This window comes from Paramormyrops kingsleyae, chromosome 22, assembly GCF_048594095.1.
Source record: "Paramormyrops kingsleyae isolate MSU_618 chromosome 22, PKINGS_0.4, whole genome shotgun sequence".
In the NCBI taxonomy this organism is placed as follows: domain Eukaryota; kingdom Metazoa; phylum Chordata; class Actinopteri; order Osteoglossiformes; family Mormyridae; genus Paramormyrops; species Paramormyrops kingsleyae.
In genome coordinates, this window is record NC_132818.1 from 12,842,821 (window position 1) to 12,868,542 (window position 25,722).

General features: G+C 45.9%; 1 protein-coding gene and 1 long non-coding RNA gene across 2 annotated transcripts in view; both read left to right on the forward strand.

The window, feature by feature from the left end:
• Nucleotides 1-13,636: 13,636 nt before the first annotated feature.
• LOC111849098 (uncharacterized) lies at nt 13,637-14,599 on the forward strand. Its single transcript, XR_002839459.2, has 2 exons — nt 13,637-13,821; nt 14,277-14,599. It is a non-coding gene; the product is annotated as an uncharacterized lncRNA (long non-coding RNA).
• Nucleotides 14,600-20,783: 6,184 nt separating this feature from the next.
• Nucleotides 20,784-25,722, forward strand: part of shisa9b (shisa family member 9b) — a 30,154-nt gene continuing 25,215 nt past the window's right edge. Inside the window, exons 1-2 of the mRNA XM_023821669.2 lie at nt 20,784-21,867; nt 23,745-23,872. Of these exons, the coding sequence (XP_023677437.1) occupies nt 21,230-21,867; nt 23,745-23,872 (766 nt within the window). The 5' untranslated portion in view covers nt 20,784-21,229. The remainder of the gene's footprint in view (nt 21,868-23,744; nt 23,873-25,722) is intronic.

The following is a 25,722-nucleotide window of genomic DNA, read 5'->3' on the forward strand; positions in this document are numbered from 1 at the left end:
TGTGGGGCGGGAAGCTGGAGAGACGGCGACGCAGGATACGGCTGGGGTGAGAGGGGGCGCTAGAGGGCACCACATTCAGCCCAGGGAGTTGACTGGGCCTGATGCAGCCGCGTCTGCCCGCCTCTCACCCCCACGGGACTGTGTGCCCCCCCTGGCTCACTGTCCGGCCGGCATCTGGCAGCAGTGGCCCCGAGAGGGACACACGTCCAGCAGGAAGCCAGTGCGAGCTGCACCCAGTGTCACAGCCACACTGCTCAATCTGCTGCCATCTGGTGGCGGTGTGGTTAAAAAGCTAAAGATCCCAGAAGTAGAGCTGCTGTTGTACCTTAAGGAAGAGTAAAACTGCCAGATATGGATGATATGGATGGATGGATTTTATCCGGGTCAGGGCTGCAGGAGGTTAGGGTTAGGCTGGGGTCACACCCTGGACTGGAGGGCATGAAAAGATATGCTAAAACAATTTAGATCAGATCATGTGAACATCAGGAGAACATCATGCGGACGTCGTGTTATGGCCAGATGAAGGCAGTCACACCTCTGGTAAGGCGGGAACTTTCTCAGGTTATTCCCTGTAATATTACAGACACACTGAGAGAGTGAATAAAAATGTGCTAAATCAACTTTTATTCCCCCTTGAGCTCATTACTGTTCTTCTCTCTCCAGGGGGTGCGAGGCAAGATAAAAAGTTGAGAAAATAAAAAAACAAAAGAGGGAAAGATGGATGTAAAAGTCAGGAGCTGCTGTGATCTGACTCCCAGGATGTGCTTCAGGCGGCTCGCAGGATCCTGTGATCCACGGCGACTCCCACCAAGCGGGCGAGGCGGGGCACCATGGCGCCACTCATCCTCAGGTCGCGGTGACCGCACCCGGGGCTCCCCCCCCATCACCCTTCAGCCGACTCAAACTAAATTCAAAGCTAACGAGTCCTCGCTTAACCAGACCCGGCCTGGCGCGGTCGAGACATTCCACCGGCGTTACGCTCTTCATGCTAATTAGGCGCCCGGGGTGGTAGCGGTCTTCTTAGTGATCCGGCGGCAGAAAACAAATTGGGAGAAAAACGTGGGGCAGTCTGGGTCCTGGGAAAGTTGAATGCTTGGCTCAGTCATCACTACATCAATCCTCCGTCTCATAAAATCGGCAGGGGTCTTCTTACAGCTTAAGATCCAAAGCTATTAGGATGGCTGTATCACTGTAAACACTATCTGTGGAGAGGTCGCTCTCTCTCTCTCTCTCTGTCTCTCTCACACACACACATACAGACACACATGGTGTTTATCATCACAGCGGCTTCATGGACATTGATAATGGCGGCGAGGATGATTACTGACCTCCAGGTTCATTTGTGGAGATGCTTTATTCACTTCCTTCTAAACTGAGAACAGACACACTGTTTACACATACTCACCATCTACTATACCTTTCATGTCAGAACAGAGCTGAAATCAGATTTTATCAGCCCTGCACAAGGAGCAGGAAGTCAATGGCCACATTGATCGCAGTTTAAATATTTTTAGATTAAATACCCAGCAGTGAAGAAGCACTAACCGTGTTTCTGTGAAGACCTGATTTGGGGGTGAGGGCAACATGAGCCACACTGGGAGCCGAAAATGGGGCACGAGCCTGATGATCATGGACGGGGATTATCTATAGCTGACATGACTTGTGGGAGTGACTGGAGCCTGAGACTTATTGGTTAAGGGGCAGTAACGGAGGAGCATGTCAACCAATCAGAGCGGAGGAGAAACCGTAGGCCTACATGCTTGACTGACATAAATGCTGCTGAATCACCCCAAAATCAGGAATCCCCCCCTCAAGGCAGCTGGGTACGGATTATGGAAATGCTGTCAGAGCCTATTCAGAGCTCCCAGGCTGGCAGGTGACCAGTAAAACGAGGCCTGTGGGTGCGATGGTCCCAGTCTGACCCACTGATGTAGGGTCGTGTGAAGCCCAGATTGTCACAAATAAATATGGTCCCGACTCTGTGACACTGAAGGAGCAGGAACATCTCATAATACTTAATACAGTCTGTAGCTTGCTTACTACGGGCAGGCTAGATGAGCCAAGGGCCAATAAATAAGAAACATGGGACAGATTGATAGGTGACTGAGGCCACTCCCCTTGAGAGCAGTGATTAGCCTGTTTGCGGTGCGACTGGTCTGTATTTGCTGAGCGCTTGCCGGTCGTCCTGGAGACCTCCGCCATCAGCCTCTGCGCCTCCTCCTACACTCCCCCAGGCAGCCTGCCTCCTGCTAACTCACAGCTTCCCCTGATAAAGATGAATTTTTAATCATAAAATAAAATATGAGTGTTTAAAAAACAATAAGGATTAACGATAATAAGGATTGTAAGTATTACATGACATTTATTGGGTTTGATTAATCATTAAATATTTAATCTATCGTAAAAGGCTTAATTAGACACCAGCTAATATACAGCACATGATTCATTTATGGAATAAAGTTCGTCATTAAGTTCATATAAGGCCACATTAATATGCCCTTAATGGTTTTTATACGTATGCTGAGTAGCCATATAACTGATCGTTAAGCATTCGTGACATTTTTGCAAGCATTTACCACCTTTCTCTTCTATGCTGTTGTTTAACTGATGCCATCACCTAAATTGACTTTTAATTTCAGCCATTTATGCAGTGAGATGTTTTCCTAGAGACATTCAGGTTTAAGTACCTTCAAGGGGAGCATACCAGCAGCTTTCCAGGGGGAGGGGGGAAGGGAGGGTGAATTTCAGGTTACGCATCTGTGTTGCCGACCCCCACACTACCTGCTCCGCCTGGGATGTTTCTCAATATGCGTACTTGACCATACTTGTTTTCTCATGAACCCATTTTACATCATATTCTAGCCGAAGACCAGTTCCAATACTCACAAACAGAAGCAGAGGACGGTAAAAATCCCCGGATGTTCCGGATTCTTGTCCCACCCTAAATATCAAGGGTACATCATTTCATTGCGGCCCAAGTTACAAAAACCCTTGCTCTTTCTCACCAAATGTCCTACACTTTTTTGACCCCCCAACGCAACATGAGGCTTCTCCACAAAGGTTCCCACCTGCCTGCGTACTTTAAGTTTTACTGGAGAATAATAACCTTTAATCACTTTGTTTAAAATAATAACCATCCAATATCTGGACAATATAGTTACTATATCTGTAATTATATTGTTACTTTATGTGCCCTATAACTGTAGCTGTATAATTATTTCTTGTCCTGTAACTAACAATACTGTGACTTCATCTGTCCTCTATCTTTTCCATACAGCTTAACTGTTATTATTTCATGTACATTATTCAAAATCCTCACTTGAATTTCTAGTGGCAAAATCGTTGCTGCTTTATGTGGATTATGGTAAACGATTTAACACAAAAGCCCCTGATTGTCTCCCATTATAGATCCAAAGTGTGGACGCTTGCCAAGCAAAGCCACTTTAGAGGGTGTCCTGAACATCTCCTCCAAGCGGACCAGAAAGGCACTCGTGGGAGAAATTAACTTTCTCTCGAATAAAATACCAAAATGCATGGCCGAGCTATGCGCCTCCTGTGAACAGAGCCGAGGCACCGAGCTAATCTGATTATGGTGTGGAAGACTTTGGTTCAATCGCGAGAGAAACAGGGGCTCGGCTGGAGTCTGATAGACTGCTGCAGGATCTGCGGTCCGGCATGTGGGAGAGCAGTACCACAACGGAACCGGGCCGTTTGCCTCCTTAAGTTTGGCTCTTCCGTGCCGGCCACCTCTCCCACTGCGTGAGCCGATTTTAGGGCAGACATCTGTTCAATTCCGCAAGGAGACCACAAGATGTTTCCCCTCAGTTGGAGAAGCTCACCCTAGTCAGCGACATCAAAGCCGAATACCAGCAGGGGGCGGTGCTGTGCAACCAGCAGAAGCGGGGTGCCTGTCCAGTGTGACCAGTGTGGGGTATGAACAGGGCTGACAGCCTAGGAAGGCTAAAATAAAAAGATGGGGTGGGGTGAGGGGGGGCTGAATTGGAACCCAGACGGATGAGCTGAGGGCGGCAGGACAGGAAAGAGCAAAAAGGAGAGGACAGGTGGAAGCAATCGGCAATCGCCGTGGCAACCCTGGTCACATGCTTCTTCCCCCATACCTGCCCCACCCCCTCTCTAACACTTTCCATAAAAGAGATGGATAAGAAATTAAATGCAGTTAGGTTTGACTAAATTTTAAGACTAATCACTATAAACTGTGAAGTGATGTGGTAACTAATTGGAATTTTTTTTTTAAAAAGTGGGCATCGTGAGCCAAGGTGCTGCAGGCTGCGGAGATGCCCTGTAACCATGGTCGCAGCGACAGGCCCTGGCCGAGGTTCCGTCCCTCTCCGCACACGGTATGGAGGCACTTCAGCCCCCGCAAAGCAAAATGGTGGGAAAGAAACGGGCTCTGCCCAGCCAATGCTGAGTTACAGCTTCTGAATCCCCAGAGACAGTGGCGTCAAGGTGACTCGGTGGACGACACGACCCCAGGACCCGCAGACTTGCAGATGGTGTAGCGAGGCCCCCCAAGGTCGGCTTTGCAGGTGCCTGCTGGAAAATGGCCCCCAGACTGAGGAGGGGTACCCTCGTTTCCCAAATTCTCCATGTCAGTTAAGCATGCAAAGGAAGAGGAGTGCAGGAGGATGGCGGTTGGAGTTGGCCAGCGACGGTTACCGGTGAGGCACCAAACACGGTGACTGGCTTGTTCACCGCTCTGCTGATAGAGCAGCAGGTGGGCCCACTCTGACGGCTGACGAGGGCACGCTAACGCCGCTACTCTACTCACCTCCACCAGCAAGCCCTGACCACCTCTGAGCACTCAGGCAAAGTCCTCGTAGAGTAAATGACTGTCTTTATACCTCATTGATTCACTCGGAAATGTCAGCAGCATGATGCATAGATTGAGAGAGAGATAGCCCTCTATATCATTGACTCGCTGGTTTAAGATGCTTTATGTTGCACAGTGAGTGAGGGGATGGGACTGGGGGGGGGGGCAGGGTCAGTGTGGCAACAACTCTACTGGTCCCTCATTCTCTGTGATGTCTCAGGTCTGTCTAGGCCTGTGTGACATAGTTCTATTCTTCATCCCAGCCTGAGAGTTTTACATTTGCCTTTTTTTGGGCAGAAATGCAGCCTTAAGTGGTCCGTACTAGATGAGAATATCGATCGGTGTGTGTGACTCTCAGCTGGTGTGTTTCTGTCTGTGGGCCAGTGTGTGAATCTCGATCAGTGTGTCAGTGCGTTGATTGGCACCGTGCATCACTATGTTTTCCTGAATAATGATCTCTGCGTGTGTATTTTTGCAAAAATGTAAAAATGTGTGTAGATGTGCCCAAACAGACACCCCCACACACTCTCTGTCTGTCTCTCTCCCACACAAAACCGCCCCCACACACGTATGAGGCCTGTACACAAAGGCATATGGCTATACTCACAGAGAGAAGTATGCATACACACAAACACACAAACACACAAAGACTCAGACACACACAGAGACACAGACACACACCCTCTCCCAATCTACTTCTCTTTTACATGTCAGTCATGGACAAGTCGCTCTAGACATCAGAAGTTCTTTGTGCTGAGAAGAATCCCTGTGACTGTAGGGATGCTGTTTCCATATCGACGAGGAAACAGAAGCGGAGCGTGGTCCAATCAGCATCCAGCTTACATGGACAAGGCCAGATTTACAGGGAGCAGTGACAAAGAGCCACCTGCAGGAATCAGACACGGGATTGATGGTTATTTTCAGGACACTGAGCCCTGTAATTGATTCAGTCCCACCTGTGGACTCTGTCTGCCACAGTCCTGACAGAATGGACTGATACGTTCACTGGAACCATGCTGTCCGGGTGAAGAGACAAACATACAGAAGGAAGTACATGCTAGTCTGATCCTCTATGCCTCTCAAATATCCCCAGGGGTGTAGTGAAGGAGACACTGGCTCACACCCCTGATCTCTGAGAGCTTCTGCTTTGGAACATCCAGGTTCTCCATACCCCTCAAATCCCACCCAAATGACACCTGAATGACGCCAGAATCGGGGAACAGAACCGAGGGCTTTCCTATGATATGGAAATAAAAGCTCCTTACTGCCTTCTTCTGGCCAAATTCCAGTATTGCATCAGCATATGAAAATGAGAACACGTTATTATGAATAAGTCAGCGATGAAGCGGTCATCAGAATCGGCTTATAGTATTATGGGGGAGACCGCTGTGCCCGTACAGGGCTCACAAAATGAGCGCATAATGAATTTAGCTGCTGTACCGTGGTATTATTCATTATCTCTGAGAGCTCAAACTTTTGCTGGCGGTAAGTGGGAATAAAAAACCAGATATGAGTTGTCCCTGGATGGTGGTGCAGCCCACACACAGCTGGTGAAGGCCTCTTTATCAATGAACATCCCCTCTACTGCAGTGACTTTACCGTAGATAGAATGGATGCTATGTTACATCAAAGTTCCAGTGGTAAGGATGAATGCTAGTTTTAAAGGGGCAATTACATGCATTAAATCTTGAAGGACTTTGCTTCGTGGTATGGCTTGTGTGTGTGTGAGGGGGGGGGGGGGACGACGACGATGCAAGCCTACAGACCCCTGAGGAACCACATCAATGCTAATCATGGCTGAAGAACAAGAGGCCGCAGATGGAGACTGGCTGGGTGCCGGCTGTAATCAGAACAAGGAGGGCACTGTGACTGTGTGCTCACACGGGGGTGGGGCGGCCTTTGGAATAAGTATCCTGCTGGCACTGTTGGGGAGAAGTTGCTTGGTTCAGAGCTGGCTGAGAACCTGGTCAGACTGGCTCCCGGGGTCATCTCTCATTAGCCCCATCTTCTGCCCTGATATGCCTTTTACTGTGGAACTAAGAATAATGTATTTTAAAATCACCACATTATATGTGTTATTTATCCATAATGACAATTATGAATTATTTGTAACGATCTGTGATGACCGTGTGCTGGACGAGCGAGCAGGGAGCTGGGAGTCAGGGCCAGGCATATGGAGATTCCACAAACAGGGCTTTTATTATAGGCAAACGAGTCGACATGGAACAGACTTTAGTACACTTCAATGACCGGACTTGGGTAAACAGACTTGGACGCAGACTAAATACACAGGATTGAACGGGAATAACTGGAAACAGCTGGTCACAAGCGGGATTGCACACGAGGTTAATGAGAAGGCGTGGCATACGAGAGGGTCATACGGGCAGGTCATGACATTAACGGTTATCCATCAAGTATTTCTTTCAGCACTAGTTTCTACTGTGTCTGCTGTTGACCTGTAGAATAATCTATATAATTATCTGAATGATAACAATCATACCTGCACAATGACCTCAACAATAATCTCCACAATGACCTTCACAGTAACCTCCACAAAGCAAAGCCATACCACGAAGCAAAGTCCTGGGTAACTTGTACAATGACCTTCAAAATGACCTCCACAATGACCTTCACAGTAACCTGTACAATGACCTTTATAATGACCTCCACAATGACCTTCACAGTAACCTGTATTTACTTCCTAGTGTAATTTACTCATTCACTCACTCAGTAACCAAACAAAATACAGGAGTTTTTGCATTTTTAGTTTTTTTCATTACAGTCATGTATTTTTATAAAATAGAGTTTTCCCATAGCTCAGTTTCCTGGTCCCCATAAGGTAAAAAAAAAAAAACAGGTATTCATCACATTGTGGGGACATTTGGTCCCCACAAGGTAAGCTATACCTGGATCACACACACACTAGATCTTATTCCACAGCTATGGACTCCCAACAATCTAAGACTGAGAAGGGGCAACACACTGCGAGATACTTCCTGTGGTTTCAGTCTTGGACTGGATTCCGGTGAGTCCTCTTAGCAACCAGAGACCACAATGAATTGTTTGTTTAATCTTAAAAAGCCAGATGGTTAAAATTCTGGATGTGAGAATTGAGGTACAAATGTAACATAGAGATTAATGCCTGAAACCTTCTTCACTCTCTGAGGGTTGCATGCTTTCAGAAAACAAGGGGGGGGGTGTCATTCTTTTAAATGGCCTTGCAGTTACAATATTAAACTTAACCATTAGATAAGATTGTTGTTTTTGGGTCATTGATTTGTAAATTTAATTTAAATATGGATATAAAGTAATGGAACTAGACTATTAAACTGCGTAGAGGTAGTCTGGTGAGTCTAAGACATGGAACTGAATTCTTTACCCAGTAGGGACCATCTAAGGATTGAGGAGCTGGATTGGACTTGTGGATCACGCGCATGAGGATCACACACGTCCCAAACTCCCTGCAGGAAAGGGCCAGTGTGTAACGTCCCGATTTAGAGACTTTAATAAAGGCTCACACCTGGCATATGGTCTCCCTGGTGTCAGAATGAGCGCAGGACTCCGCCTCCTCCAGATTTACATAAATCACATGACCTCCACATCACCACGCACTCTGCCTCCTGCCAGCGCAAGTCTCATCGCCAGAGTGTGTGTGGAGGCTCTGGCGTGTTCCACAGGATTCGCAGTCATAGCTGAAGCTGGCATGTCTGTTTATAGTCATGCAACCCCCCCCCCCAACCCCAGTGGGTGCACCTCTATCTTTCTCCTTCTCGCCCCCTCGGGGTCCAGCAGAACCCCAGGTCGTCTCCATCCGCAGTGACGCCACTGCCAATCTGGATGCTCTTCAGCTCCACTGAGCCCGTCTGCTTCGCTGCGTGTGACTGAGGTGATGTGACGATCACAATGGCCTGTTAGTGTGTTGGGGGCCACTGCACTTGGTTGCCCTTGACACATGCTCTTGTTTCTCCTTGGTTGCCCTTGACACATGCTCTTGTTTCTCCTTGGTTGCCCTTGACACATGCTCTTGTTTCTCCTTGGTTGCCCTTGACACATGCTCTTGTGTCTCCTTGGTTGCCCTTGACACATGCTCTTGTGTCTCCTCGCTTATTAGGGTCTCTGCTGGTTCCTTTGGGGACGGTCACTCCCGTTTTGTCATTTTAAGCAAACTACACCAAAAAATCCAGTAGAATTCAGGTTATATTTACCAACAGGTTTGATCGACGTGTATAAAAATCGGGCATCGAGTCGGCCTTAGAGATTAATGATGTCCGCGATGCTGATTTCAGTCAAGTCAATCTGTAATTCCCGGTCTCATCAAAACATCAAAACATACATGCAAATTCATACAAGACAAGATACCATCAGTGCTGATGACAGTCTAACGAGAGGGATAATTAGCAGCTGAGTGTGCATTCATTTCCCCCAGACAGCAAAAAGAAACTTAGATTTTGCTTTAAAAATAATTCAGAGCTCTGATAATAATTTTAATGAAGAAACTAACATGGTGCCATGCAGGGTTGGGGGGGGGGGGTGTTACCACACATCGCTCGGATTGGGTTTGGCCGTTTTGTGTGTGTGGAGTTTGCATACCTTCCGTGCCTCACACAGTTTGCCCCAAATGGGCAGCGGAGGATTCGAACCCGCAACCCAGGAGTGTTGAGGTGGTGAGTCACGGCTCCGCCTCCATCAATTTTCTGCAAGTATCAGTCTAATTCCTGACATTCAGAAAATAACAAACATTAAATAGAACATCAAGCCTCCTCAATTTATGTGCAAATAAGGCTGACAGCTAATATAATAACGGGCATCAATACGATTCTTCATTAAACTTCAAACAATGATGCTGCTCAGCCTGCCGTAGGCGCTCGCCCACTCCTGATGTTCCCAGGAGGCCATGGGCTCCTGCGCCTATGGAGGAGACTGGGGGGGAGGGAGTGCCCCCCTGGTCATGTGACCTGGTTCCTGCACCCGCACTACAATGAGGCTGTTACATTATGAGAGATGGTTGAATTCTTGTAAAGGCGATAGACTATGACATCACGGCAGATGAAAATAAACTGTAAGCAATATACTGTAATATTACAATGTAAATATTATGGTTTGATTATTATACTGTAACGATTACGATATGACATTACAATGTAAATATTACACTCATAAATATTACACAGTAACCATTACACTATGACATTACAATGTAAATATTACACTCATAAATATTACACAGTAACCATTACACTATGACATTACACTGTAAATATTACACTCATAAATATTACACAGTAACCATTACACTATGACATTACACTGTAAATATTACACTCATAAATATTACACAGTAACCATTACACTATGACATTACACTGTAAATATTACACTATGGTATTACTCTGTAACCATTACCCTATGACATTACACTGTAAATATTACACTATGGTATTACTCTGTAACCATTACCCTATGACATTACACTGTAAATATTACACTATGGTATTACTCTGTAACCATTACACTATGACATTACACTGTAAATATTACACTATGGTATTACTCTGTAACCATTACCCTATGACATTACACTGTAAATATTACACTATGGTATTACTCTGTAACCATTACCCTATGACATTACACTGTAAATATTACACTATGGTATTACTCTGTAACCATTACACTATGACATTACACTGTAAATATTACACTATGGTATTACTCTGTAACCATTACACTATGACATTACACTGTAAATATTACACTATGGTATTACTCTGTAACCATTACACTATGACATTACACTGTAAATATTACACTATGGTATTACTCTGTAACCATTACCCTATGACATTACACTGTAAATATTACACTATGGTATTACTCTGTAACCATTACACTATGACATTACACTGTAAATATTACACTATGGTATTACTCTGTAACCATTACACTATGACATTACACTGTAAATATTACACTATGGTATTACTCTGTAACCATTACCCTATGACATTACACTGTAAATATTACACTATGGTATTACTCTGTAACCATTACCCTATGACATTACACTGTAAATATTACACTATGGTATTACTCTGTAACCATTACCCTATGACATTACACTGTAAATATTACACTATGGTATTACTCTGTAACCATTACCCTATGACATTACACTGTAAATATTACACTATGGTATTACTCTGTAACCATTACCCTATGACATTACACTGTAAATATTACACTATGGTATTACTCTGTAACCATTACCCTATGACATTACACTGTAAATATTACACTATGGTATTACTCTGTAACCATTACCCTATGACATTACACTGTAAATATTACACTATGGTATTACTCTGTAACCATTACCCTATGACATTACACTGTAAATATTACACTATGGTATTACTCTGTAACCATTACCCTATGACATTACACTGTAAATATTACACTATGGTATTACTCTGTAACCATTACCCTATGACATTACACTGTAAATATTACACTATGGTATTACTCTGTAACCATTACACTATGACATTACACTGTAAATATTACACTATGGTATTACTCTGTAACCATTACACTATGACATTACACTGTAAATATTACACTATGGTATTACTCTGTAACCATTACCCTATGACATTACACTGTAAATATTACACTATGGTATTACTCTGTAACCATTACCCTATGACATTACACTGTAAATATTACACTATGGTATTACTCTGTAACCATTACACTATGACATTACACTGTAAATATTACACTATGGTATTACTCTGTAACCATTACCCTATGACATTACACTGTAAATATTACACTATGGTATTACTCTGTAACCATTACCCTATGACATTACACTGTAAATATTACACTATGGTATTACTCTGTAACCATTACCCTATGACATTACACTGTAAATATTACACTATGGTATTACTCTGTAACCATTACCCTATGACATTACACTGTAAATATTACACTATGGTATTACTCTGTAACCATTACCCTATGACATTACACTGTAAATATTACACTATGGTATTACTCTGTAACCATTACCCTATGACATTACACTGTAAATATTACACTATGGTATTACTCTGTAACCATTACCCTATGACATTACACTGTAAATATTACACTATGGTATTACTCTGTAACCATTACCCTATGACATTACACTGTAAATATTACACTATGGTATTACTCTGTAACCATTACCCTATGACATTACACTGTAAATATTACACTATGGTATTACTCTGTAACCATTACCCTATGACATTACACTGTAAATATTACACTATGGTATTACTCTGTAACCATTACCCTATGACATTACACTGTAAATATTACACTATGGTATTACTCTGTAACCATTACCCTATGACATTACACTGTAAATATTACACTATGGTATTACTCTGTAACCATTACCCTATGACACATGGTAACTGTCAGGCAGCTGACTTCAGCATGATCCAGTCGTTCACACTCTTTTGCTCCTTGCTCAGTGGGATGTGAACACTGAGCTATATTACAGTGGTTGCCACGGTGATTATTTTCCTTTTCTCTTCACTGTACTCACACTGGCTCTCTCTGGCCACACGCCTCCTGTCACACGTTGTCCTTTTCTGTGGTGTGCCCCCGCCCCCCCCCCCCCCCCCCGCCTTCCAGGTTCTGGGGCTACCGCCCCCCATATTGCATCCAGCTGTAGTGTCTAATTAGCTGGATCATGGCTAATTGGTGAGGCATCAAGACTTTATCAATTTGGAAGCAGAAAAAATAATGAGCTGAACACAAAGGAACAGAAAATGGGGTGAACTTGGTGTCATTATGAAGAGTTTATGAAGGATTATGGGGAATATCCAGCAGCCTGGGTCAGGATAAAATTAACCTCCTATGGTATTCAGGACAACTCTCTCTAAACTACAAGGAATTAGAATTTTCAGTTTTGTACTTTAAAAAGTGAGAAAAAACATTGATATCTCCGCTCTTCAGTTGCCGAAATCATTAAAAATATGGATCTTCATAAACTAAAGTTCGATTCTATCACCAGTCATCGTATGAAAAGTCCAGCTGAATTACCCCCACAGCCTACAAAGCCGTTTAGGTAAGTCAGGCACCAACGTTTTAGCTCATTATCCACCGGGAAGTGGAAGAAAGGGCTTAAGATGAGACCCGCGGGGCTGGAGTCAGACAAACACACACACACACACACACACACACACACATCCACACATTCAGACAGACAGACACACACACACACACACACAGACAGACACGTACTCACATATACACACACAATCAGACAAACACACACACATACAGACACACACACACACTGGCAGAAGTATTAAAAATGAAACAAACTTTGCACAACCCCAGAGGGCAAGGATAAAAATGAGTACATATTTTGACTTTGTTTCTACGGTAACAGGGCCCGGCGGGCGGCGCTGTGAGTAACCAGCACGGCAGAGAGCAGCCTGCTGCTGCCTGAGCTCCGGCTTTCATGTATATAAGCAAAGCCGAGGACAGCAGCGCTGGAAACATCGGCGTGGGGCTCCCCAACAGGAAATACACGCCCCCCCCTACGCGTGGAGGCCGGCGGACGTACAGATTCAAATCTCCAGCTATGCACTATGCTAAGCTTGCTTCTCAGCACTCAGATGGCCTTTCAACATTGTATTACATTTTGATTGGCCGTCTGTTGTAATGAGCCCGCCCTAAAAGGAACACAAAGCCCTTCAATCAGGCTGTCATTCCTCCGCTTGACCAAACGCGCTGATTCGCCAGCACCTGATGCCACAAGACACTGCTTTTATTACTGGGGGGGGGCTCGTGCAACGAGGGGTGGAGCAAATCAGACGTGATGAACAACTTATTTAGGACGCCGGGAAGAAAACAATCAGTGGCAAGTGACTGACACAAACGTGGCATTTGACAGGAAACAAGGCGTTAAGAAGCGGGACGTGAGTGGAAAGCAAAAGACTGTGTTTATATATTCCGGTGCAGGGGGGGCGATGAGGCGCTCATCAAAGCTTTGCTGTGTAATCCGTGTAGCAGCTCCTCGGAGGCAGCGGAACCTCAGTCTGCGGCTCCTTGCTTAGGCCTTGAATTAGAGTAAAGTGTAGGGAGAAGCCTGGGCCATGTCCCCTTTGGGAGGAAGTGAAGTCACACCACTTCCTGTGAGGATGTTCTGTGGTCACCAGGGCCGATGCCTTTCCGTAGACAAACCTAGCCGATGAAATGGTAAATGTTTCCATTTAAGGCCCAATCCCCACAGAGACCTTACGAATTATGTGAAACCAAATTGAGCAATAGCTAAACAGCTGTGCTGTTATTACCGTATAATGTCAGTGAGCAGAAATGTGTTTCTTAAGGTATAATAATACAGCGATATCTAACGAGTCTCTGTCCCTGTTAGGAAGAGGACATTGGATGGAGTGTAACTGACACCTGTTCCCTGCACCGTGACCGTCAACTTGTTGCAGTTCAGAAGACCATCTGAAGAGGGCGCACAGCAAAACCAGTGATACAGAACCAGTGAAAACCAGTTACACATATGGTGCCATTGGACCATTTGGGTTACATGAATGGAGGGTCAACCCACACTGGTGCCAGATAACTGCAAATGAAGTTTGTGCCAGATGTGTGACGACATTATGAAGCTCTGGGGTCCACTTGCCTCATTCCTAGCAAATAATGTTACAGCTTGTAACACACAGTAAATATTCTTTGGCCCTTAAATGACTCTGCTGTTTTATTGCTTTTTCATGGCTGAATAGTAAAGTCATTTCCCCCCCGCTCAGGGACAGTACTGCACAGTTCTTGGTACCCAGTAAAATGTTTGAATTAAAAACTGACCCCTTACTTCCCTGTCGATCACGCTCGGTGTGGGAGTACTAAGAATAATGTCTCCGTTCTGTGTTTTGCTCTTCTGAGCACAGAGAAGGTGACTTGGAAAATATCACTTTAAAACGTCACAATAATGATGTGAACTTCAATTGTTATCTGCAATGGAGATGTAATCTCTGCCTGGATGAAAGGAGGAAGTAAAAAATATAAAATATTCTGGGATTGTTGAATAGTTCGGTGATTCTGAATTGTTGAATATCGAGTGAGGTCCTGAATGATCATTACTACCATTATTATAATTATCATCGTCATTAATGCTATTGTTGTTTTAGAAGTGTCCTGCCTGATCCTCTTGTCTCCTCCCCCAAGTTGCCCTGATGGGCCACACCTGAGCCCAACAAACCTGGTGCCTCTGTAGCCCATCTTCACCTCTGCTGCATCTCCGGAGCCCGTCCTTACTCCTGTAGCACTTCCAGAGCCTGACCCACACCACTCCACCCGCGCTCCAGGCTCCTGACCCAGAGATGGCCGCTTAGCCTGAGTCCCCGGCTCCCGGTGCAACAGGGGCTTCTTTTCCCAGCCCTATCTTCAGATGTCCCGCCAGCACCTGCCTCGTCTCCATTCATCCTCCAGGCACCCATCTCGCTGCCAATGGTCCCTTCACCCCCTACTGGTCATGGGCAAGTCGGCACCCATGTCCCCGGTCATCGCCAAACCAACGCCCTTGACCGCTGCCAGGCCGACGTCCGACACCCAAGCTGCCAGGCCAGGTTGTGCTGACCCAGATGATGCCCAGCCGGGAGACCTGGAGTGGGACCATCTTGCTCGGGGGGCCCCCACCTCAGCCCAATGCTCACACCAACTCGGCCCCAAGTCTCAGTGCAGTCAACAGTGCAACCGGGGGCCCGGAAGAGGGGTAGGCTGAGTTTCCATCTCCAGGAGGGAGAGACAGGGACACACTATCTGGGCGATATCCTCCCAGACACCTCTCCTGCTGCAGCCTTGGGGAGAGAAACTTCAGCACCCTCGGTCTGCTGTCCAGTAGTTCCCTTGATACCCTCCTGCCCCTGTCCTGCAGTCCCCTTGGCCACCTGGTAAAGTTGGCCCCTCGGTACCTTCTGCCTCTCCGAGGCCCTCAGGTCCTGTGGTCCAGACTGGCTCCGCCTCGCCAGAGGATGGGCTCAGCAGGATCCACATCCCAGGGTCGTTGCCCAGCTTCCCTGGGTCTGCCCCCCCCCCCCACCCTGCCCGTTTTTATTCATTACGCCCCAGCCCCTTGGTGTGGTTTATTCTATCTGCCTCTATCTCTGCCTCTTCTACTACCTGGTCCCCAGGTAATGCTGAGACATGGCTGGAGGTAGTTTAGCTTCTCTCCTGTTGTCCTGTTGGTCCCTGGACTGACCCCAGCCTACTCCATGCCCCTTATCATGCTATTTACCCTGCCTTGTCCTGCCTTGTCCTGTCCGATAGTTCTGCTCCTCTGACATTTTGTGGTGTCTTACCCGTGTACTCCGTCAGTCCTGCCATGCTCTATCCTGTCCAGTGTCCTGTCCGTTCCTCACCCTATCATTCAGTCCCCTTGGTCCCCTCTGCTGTCCGTTGTTGTGGGGTGTGTAGGGGGGTACTGTCATATCTGGCCCACCACATCTGCCCGGCCCTTCTGAGGCCCTGATGGGCCACACATGATGCTAGTCTGTGATGTCTCGTCATTGCTAGTCCAGTCATTGATCTCATTCCTTCCATTGCCTGTGCCCTACCTTTAGCTACTCTTCCCGTTTTGACTCCTTGTGGTCCTGTTCTGTTTCACTGCTCCTGTCTGTTAACCCCAATAAAGCCCCCTTGCTCATTTCTGTATGTAGTGTGACAGCATTAAAAGTCTTTCTTTATCCTTCTCTCAACCTCCCCTTGACTTTTTTTCTTTGGTTTTATTTAATCTCCTTTATACTGTTGACCTATTGGTGCATTTCCTAAGAGGACTACAATGTAAAAATAACCTTTTTTTTTAGGCTCACGGCTGCCATGGAAATAACAGAATGTTCGCTATGGCGAATCTCAAGCATCCATTGAAGGGGTCCCATTGACCCGTTGCCCCTGACAACTCTAAATCCAGCCAGAATGATTATGGGTTGTTGTGGAATAATCTCCAACCATGTCTCAACATTAGAGTGGCTTACAGATCAATATGGGAATATCGGAAATGTCGGAAAAGCGAAGACCCCCGTTTCCTGACAGACGTGTTATGGGGGTCTTATGCCATTGGACAGTCATAACCCAGAAACAAACTAGGAATCTGCCTAATAAGCTAATTATAGTGCAAACTAAAAGCGGCGTTCTGGACGTCACACGGGCGTAACACCAGCTGGGGCGCCAAAGCTGACTAAACACGCGATGACACGCGCCTGAGCACCGTACACATTCGATGCCGTAAACCCAACATTAGCGAAAACCTCAGATGTTTTTCCACACAGCTAATTACAGAGCCCGTCAGAGAACAGCGACACTTAGACATACGCTGCTGGACCCCCTTTTCATCATCATAATTTCAACAGGTGCTTTCTGTAAATGTTATACAAACACTGGCTCCGTGTTTATTCAGCCCTAATGCCTGGGCAGTATTCATATATATTACAGCATATATTACCACCAGCATCACTGCCCAGCCCCAAGGATCACATACAAATCAGGCTCTCTGTCTCATCCATCCATCCATCCATCCATCTCCAGAATGGCTTGTCTTATTCAGGGCATAGGTAAGTCTGAACGGCACATATAATTATGGATACAGGAAGGTTAAGAATGATGCCCTATCGATAAAGTGCAGGCCTCGCGTTGTGTGAGGGCAGGAAGGTCAGCCAGGAGAGCAGCAAGCAACGGTGATCTGTGGAGGTGGAATGATCCGAGCTTCTCTGGGTTTTTCGAAGATTTTTAGATTGGACTGGGACACATGTCTGTCTAGTGTGGATGTGAAGACTGCAGGCGACATGAGCATTGCATGTGAAAGATGACAGTTCCAGTGGTTATGGATCTACTCACATTTACGCGAGAGCAGAGGACAAAGCCAAGAACTGACTCGCGGGCCCATACTCCCACAGCCGATTTTACAGAGGCAGAGAGCCATGGCGGCTGTGATGTGGATCTAATGCGATCATTGAGCTGAAAACTAAAGGCCAGATCAGAAGACATCGGTCAGATCTTTTCTTTAAATGGAGTACTGAATTAAGGTGAAGTGCTTGAAAATAATGAATGAGCATCATCGGGGCATCAGATCTGCAAATTTCAGCTTAGAAAATACAGCCATGACAACAGCATGAGAATAAAGATAATTATACTGATAAGCAGTAACGTGTAGTATAAATTGCACTAATTCTAGCAGACACTCAGCGTCCTGGCAGCCTCCTATTGGTTGTCAGGTTGCTGAGGGGGCGGGGCATGTGATCCAGCAGGGCATTCTGCCCAAATGCTGCTTCTCCTGCTCCTCTCTGATTCGAGCAGAACCTTGCGAAGAAGAGGAGCTGCTCAGGAGTGAGAGAAATGCTGGACAGAAGCTGGGCTTCAACACAAGAAAAATGAGAAATGGCTCAAGGGAACTATATTTGGTGCTAAAACACTTTCCTTTCAACACAATTCCTCACATGCACAATCCTGAACACAGGTGGTATTTCACACAGTCCTAAACATGTGACTCTTTACAAACTTTGTCCATAGGCCTATATTCTCACTAGGAAACCATACATTCTCTACTCGTAATGCATCAGTGGAGGATGCTTCTGGAAAATATCTTAGATAGATTAGTATTAACTAGTAATAATATTAGTAATTTTAATTAATAATCAGGGGTACAGCTGTACACAGAGTAACGCAGTGAATCACAATGCAGTTCTCAGCCATCCCCAGCACACTTGTACCAGGCAATCGGTGTTCTTGATCACTTGGTTATTTGGTTCAGGTGTGCGGCGAGCTGGGAGGAAGCAAAAATGTGTCTTGGGGGGGGGGTCCCCGAAAACTGGGTTGAGAAACATTGAATTAACATATATTACTGCAGCAGTGATACCTGACATTAAAGCAGAACCCGACGTTATCCTTTCAATAAGATAATCATGCTGCTCTTGTATAACACGTTTTCCCGTTTGATAGATGTTTCCTTGACAAAGAAACGAACATAACCGCTGTCTTAAAATTGAGTTTGGAGCTTTAAAATGTGCTGACCATCCAAGTACGTGGCTAAACGGAATTGATTGCTTTCAATCCAGAAAATAATTAGCTTAATGAAGTAGTTAGATCGGAAACTGAAGACCTCACAGTAAATAAATAGTAGGCTACTTAAGTGTATTACAGAACGTGTTTTAGCATCGGGATACTGGCGATAAGAAAGATCTCATTATACCCGTTATTTAATCATTGAAAAAATACAAAATACGACTGTCAAAATTAATAGGCCTACTATCGCACTGGGTATATTGAGCATAGGGTAGTTTCTGGATAGAAAATATAAATATTCCGGAGTATATACAACACAGCCACCGTCATTTTAATTAGGTCATAATCAGAGCCATTCACAATGACAATGTGTAAAATGTGTAAATCAGGAAAATGATTCAGCGTTAGTAGTTTTCTATAAAAGTTGTCAGGTTAGTAGCTTTACTCAGAAACACACACACCAGTTCGCATCTAGAAACGGCCGTAGAATGACGGGATGTAGCTTCTTCCATTTAATCAGCATGAATGGCCGGACAGCGCTGTCCCCGTTCGGGACCACGGACAGGGAATGAAGCAAGTGAATCATGACGAAGGAGTAAACGTAGACGAACTCTAAGCACTCCGATTTTAATTAATAAGCACAACAAAATATTAAACAACTAACTACAAGTAAACGTCATGTTTTAGGCATCGCGTAACGGAGTAAAAGACGAGTCGATGGTGGTTATGAAAGAGCCAAAGAGGGACAAATCGCCCCCTGTTTTGGTTACTTGTGCACACATTAGTGCTATTTGAAGGCAGAACAAAGACGTCTTTCACTTAGAGCACAAATAGCCAAACGGAGCCTGTCTCAATTCGGGCACATTATGAGCAAAGCAAATGCTCTGGATAATACAATAATGCTTGGAAATGTAAAAGTAAAAGAGGAAATGGACACCTATAAACAAGGCGACTCAGTAATCCTACTAACGGCTGCCTTGTCACCCACTAAGCGGCCCTGCGACGGACACAGGACGGACTAAAGGACCGACAAGCCAACCGCCCCAGTGCGATGGGCACTGATACCAATCTGACTTCACAGTATATGCATGTATACGCAATACAGGCATTTAAAGGTGAATTCAACAAACAGATTATATGAACTAAATAAAAATTTCAAAGCATAACAATACAGTTTAAATGTACTATGCACGGTTTAGCGAATTGCTTTGTATATTATTAGCAACCACAAGAAAATCTGGAATATACAAAAAGTTATTGTTGTGAAATTATGCACAATTATTTATGGAACAAGTTATTCATTTTATATGCGTAGTATAGCCTACAAATATGTCGTTAAAAGGCTATTTATATTGTACATGTGAACTCGAATATATATAGCACGGCAGATCTGTGTGAAACGTCGACTGCTTTCTGATTAATATTTAAAAACCGGTGAGCAGAAAATGCGCTATAATCGGACGTGATTAAACAGGGATGGCGATAACGCCTTCAACTCCTCTATTGCAATCGACCACGATGCCGCTGTGAAAAACAAAAAAGCAGAAAATATTACGGTGTTATGGGAAGGTCTGATCACACCTTTGGAGAGACGGAGTGAAAGCGCTTAAAGCGGAGTGGGCAAAGTGTGAGCGCTAAGTGAGATTCATGACCGCAGGCGCAAAAGCCATCGCTGCACTTGCACGTTTACTTGAATGCAGTGATTACTGTGCTTCATCTGCCCCCCATCATTTTAAACTGTGCATTTGGGGTGTATTTAGCAAGAAAGTAAAACCAGAGCAGTTAGAATTACAATCGCACGCACACAAAAGTTTAGTGTTGAGCAGCAGAACAGTATGCACAGTGTCACAACGCAGTGTGTAGATGTGAAACACCCCCCCCCCCCACTTATTCCCGGGAAATAAAACCAAACATTTTCTGCTGGCGGCATGCTGGCTTTACAGCGCGCGCATCATACCGATTGCGCACACTTCTCTCCACCTCTCTCTCTCCCCGCCCCCACCGTTTCCCTACCCTTCCTTCGTCATTTTCTTATTCACTCACACTCACTACTCGATCTGTTGTTCAGTTTCATCTCCGCTGACTGCCAGCGAGTGGTGCGCCGACGCGGGGGACGTGACAGGGACGCGCACGGAGCGCCGCGGATGCTCGTAACAAGTGGCCGGCAGCGGGAGGGAGGGCGCGCTTTAAATACAGTGCAAGTCCCACTTCATTCCGAGACGGTGCTACGTCTGCAACGGCGGCTTTATATCAAACGGACCCAAACCTTGGAGCCGCGCTGAGATACTGTCTTATTATTATGAAGATGATAATCGCCGCGGGTGGATGTGTCGTGTTTGCTGGATATACGCGTGTGGGCTTTTTAACCAAGTACGGGCGTCTTTGAGCGGTCTTTCCTCCCTTCTGGCTGTGGCGGAGCAGAAAGCGAACCTCGGGGAGCGCAGGATGAGAAGCGCCGCCTGGCTGCTGGGTTACTTCGTGCTTAAAGTTGTGGTGCTGCTGTGCGACGCGGCCGGCGAGCCCGGACGCCAACTCAGCGGCTTCGTCATGATGTCGGGCTCCAACGACTCCAGAGACAGCGAGAACAGCTTAACGGAGACCCCGCATATTGAGGACCGCTGCCGGGGTTACTACGACGTGATGGGACAGTGGGACCCCCCGTTCGTGTGCAGGACCGGCAGCTACCTGTACTGCTGCGGGACCTGTGGCTTCAGGTTCTGCTGCGCGTTTAAGAGCTCGCGCTTGGATCAGAGCACCTGCAAAAACTACGACACTCCCATGTGGATGATGACGGGTAGACCCCCCTCCAAAAAAAACGACCCCACTCACGACCCGACCAAGGATAAAACTAACTTAATTGTCTACATAGTCTGTGGAGTAGTGGCTATCATGGCGCTGGTTGGGATATTCACGAAGCTCGGACTGGAAAAGGCGCATCGACCCCACAGAGAAAACATGACCAGGTGGGTGTCGAGTCGCGTGCCAAACGCGCCTTCGTGCTTATTGCGAATGCGAGGGGCGAAGGGGAAAAATAATAGGTCAGGGATTTCATAATTCAATTCTCAAAATAGATAAATATCTCACTACTGGTCCCGAAAACACACTTTAAAAAACACCGACGTGTCCCTCCTTGTTCATTCCCTTGTACATAATCATATAGACGCTGCAATGACACTTCAGATTGCATACAAACGACAGGACGTGCGCGTGAGCCCTTTGTGCGCGCGTCGCACCGCGAAAGCGCAGGCGAGTCTAACAGGTGGCATTGGGGCTGGCGAAAGACGCGCCATTATATTAAAACATAATAACCTACGTATTCATGCACTCGCATAATGTGTATTCTTATATTCTTACACACGTAAGCATCACAATGTGTAAAAATGTGCTCCGTAGCCTACATGACGCTATAGAGCATCGTAGTTGATTTATTACTTATAACACATCATGTTCGACTTCACCCGAATCTAAAAACACATTTATTATTGGTACAATTTGTTCAAATGAAATCAGGGCTATGTGTATGTGTGTGTGTGTGTGTGTGTGTGTGTGTGTGTGTGGGGGGGGGGGGGGGGTATTGGCTCTCGAACATTAGTGACTACTGTTACACTGTAGAATGTGATGTAACCCACAAACAGATACTCTGAGCCGTCAGCCGGAAATCATTTAACGGTGACCCTCTAATTTCCAAGAAAATTAAAGAGCTTCTGTTATAAGACCTACTTTCTGGAGTAACTAATTAATTTCAAATATTCAACGTGCTAATATTACAGACACAATATTAAAATACCAGGCTAAGCGTAATTAACTAAGCAACTGACAGCTCTTATAAGCTGCCAAAAACACATCTAGACTGTCTGGAAGTACCGATGCTATAATCACAAAATATGCACATCACAGACGTGCCCGTGCTTTTAAAAGAGATGGATTTCTATTATCTTATAGGATTGCCCCGCACTGTTTTGTATTCTGTTTTGTATGCAAAATGTCAATGAAATTCAGTAAACTTAAACCTTAAAACAATTACAAGAAAACAACAATAATTAATAACATTGAACCAAATTCTCCCGAATCGCCATCTGGTTTCAACAAACCCTTCTGGTGTGTAAAACGATGCTAAACAATTATAGCAGATATTTCACGCACAGGTGGGGAAACTGTTATTGGCAGTCATGCAGCTGAACAACAGGCTGTCTCAAGCGCTTAACAAAGGAAATCATTGAAGAAAAATCTAATTGCAGTGATCTGTGTTGTGGATTAAATGTATGCTTACAATTCGTGCCCGTAATTATTCATTGCGACAGCATGTCTCAATGTCTGTTACACTTCTTCATAGTAGCCTAATTGTTTTCCTCGTTGCATCGCTGTTAATTGCATGTTGCCATTTCTCCGGCGATTTCCCCGGTTTTATCTCTTTTGAGTTATCTCTCCGACTGTAATGACACAAACATAACCCGAAAACTTCGAAACAGCGAAAGCCTGTAATTTTCTCCAAAGAGGTTGCAACATCTTTCTGTTTATACGAGCTTTGCAAGATGGTCGTAATCCGTTTTTAATCTTCTGTTTTGCTGTAAAATGTATACTAGAATAATTAAAACTTTAGTTACCCCTACGGTTAGATACAAGACAAACGTCAATAACCTCTTTAACTATTAAGTGTGAACAACTTTGCTTTTTTGGACAGAACTCACACGATCATTAGAGCACTGACATTATCCACAGTTTAGCATTGCAGTACCACCCCCACCACCACCCTTTACAGAATGAAACGATCATGCAGCCTTGCTCGTTACACGTTGGGTAAGTACACCCTAAGCACGCGCTCCTTCTCCATGCCCCGCAGAGCTCTCGCAAACGTCATGCGGCAGCCAGGCTCGTGCCCAGCTGAGCCGATGGAGCGCGAGGAGGGTCTGGGCGTGCACGTGCAGCACTACGAGAACCTGCACGCGCGAGTCACCGTTAACAATTTCCGTAAGTGACTTTCTTCCTTTTTCTCCTGTATGCAACACCAGATAAACTAAAAGTTTGCATTTGAACTCGATCAGCAGCGTGCGGAGAACTGGGTCTCGTCCCTCGATATGGGGCACCGTGCCATCTCCCAGACTTGGGAAAGTAGGCTGGTCAGCCGGGACCTGATTGGCTGGCTGCTGGAGCCCGAGCTAAGTGAGCGATGTGGAAGAATAACAAGGGTTTGGATTGCTTTGAGGCCAAGTCTTAAGTGCTTTTGTTTTTTTTTTTTCACTTTGGCAGAGTGCTTCTCTGGGGCATGCTGCATAGCTAACCGTGCACCGAGTGACCTAAATTTGCCAAGGAGAGTAGAGTGTAGAAATCAAAGGAATTTACTGGAAGCATCGCCGAGAGAAATATACATAAGCAGTCAGATGCCTGGCAGGGCAAGGCGGAGAGAGACGCCACGCAAAGCGTTGTGGATGACGCGTTGCCTGGGTAGTTAGAGCACCTTCGAAAGGCATTAAACAAGATTACAGCAATCTATTAGGAGAGCAACAACTGCTCCTGTTTCCGAAATGTTAATCGGCGGACGGCGTGCCTGCCGCGCAGCCATGCTAAGCGCCGATACCACGGCAGCAATAGAAAGCATCCCGGTTTCGATGGTGCTGTTTGCAGACCCCGATTGTTAATAGTCGATTTGAGGAACCAAATGATGCTGATTTATAGCTTGTTGCTGGATGTTCGGCTGATCCCTTAAGGGCACGACGGATCGGAAACGCCGCGGCACCCGCCTGGCGCATTGACTACAGATCAGAGCGATAACGTGCTTCATTAAACGTATCACAGCTGCCTGTAAGTGTGACATGGGGACGGATGAGCGGATGAAATGCCTCTTCAATGACCTGAATAAGCCACTCATCCGGAGACAATTAAGTGAGTGGAGCGAGCCCACAGCCCGGAGCTGAAACTCTCCATTAACTGAAGGCGTCACGCGATCCGACTGGCATTGACTGCCAGATGAACTCCTCGAGATCTAAATCCCACACGTGCCGGAGCTATTAAAAGAGATCGGGGGTTGGGGTTTGGGATCCGGCCCCGCCTGCCTTGGCTCGGCCACAGGGGAGACAACACACTGTGGAAGTGGTGGGGGTCCAAGTGTGCTCCGCATACTCCAGAGGCATGGGTTCGAGCACGCTCACGCACTCCAGAGGCATGGGTTCGAGTACACTCACGCACTCCAGAGACATGGGTTCGAGCACACTCACACACTCCAGAGGCATGGGTTCGAGCACGCTCACACACTCCAGAGGCATGGGTTCGAGCACGCTCACACACTCCAGAGGCATGGGTTCGAGCACGCTCACACACTCCAGAGGCATGGGTTCGAACATGCTCACACACTCCAGAGGCATGGGTTCGAACACGCTCACACACTCCAGAGGCATGGGTTCGAGCACGCTCACACACTCCAGAGGCATGGGTTTGAGCACGCTTACACACTCCAGAGGCCAAAAAATAAATACAGGAAGAGCAGGTGGCACAGGGGAGGCCAGACTGGGTCATGTTCATGCTGGTCATTAACCTGGGATCATGCTGAAGGGAAGTTCTAAGTAAATACTGTAGGATGTCAGTGTGGTCCTTCAGCAGAAAGTCACAGTCCGACAGAAAGCAGACATGGCATCTGACAGGTGTCACAATTCCAAAGGCAACTTCCAAAGGAAGCTGAACTCATGATATCAGCACACTGGACAGCAAACTGGAAGCCATGTTTGTTATCAGTGGGACATTTAGTGTGTCTGATCCGTGTGTTTATATTCAGCTTAAACAGTTTGCGATAGTGTGATTTGGAGCATTGACACACAGACACACAC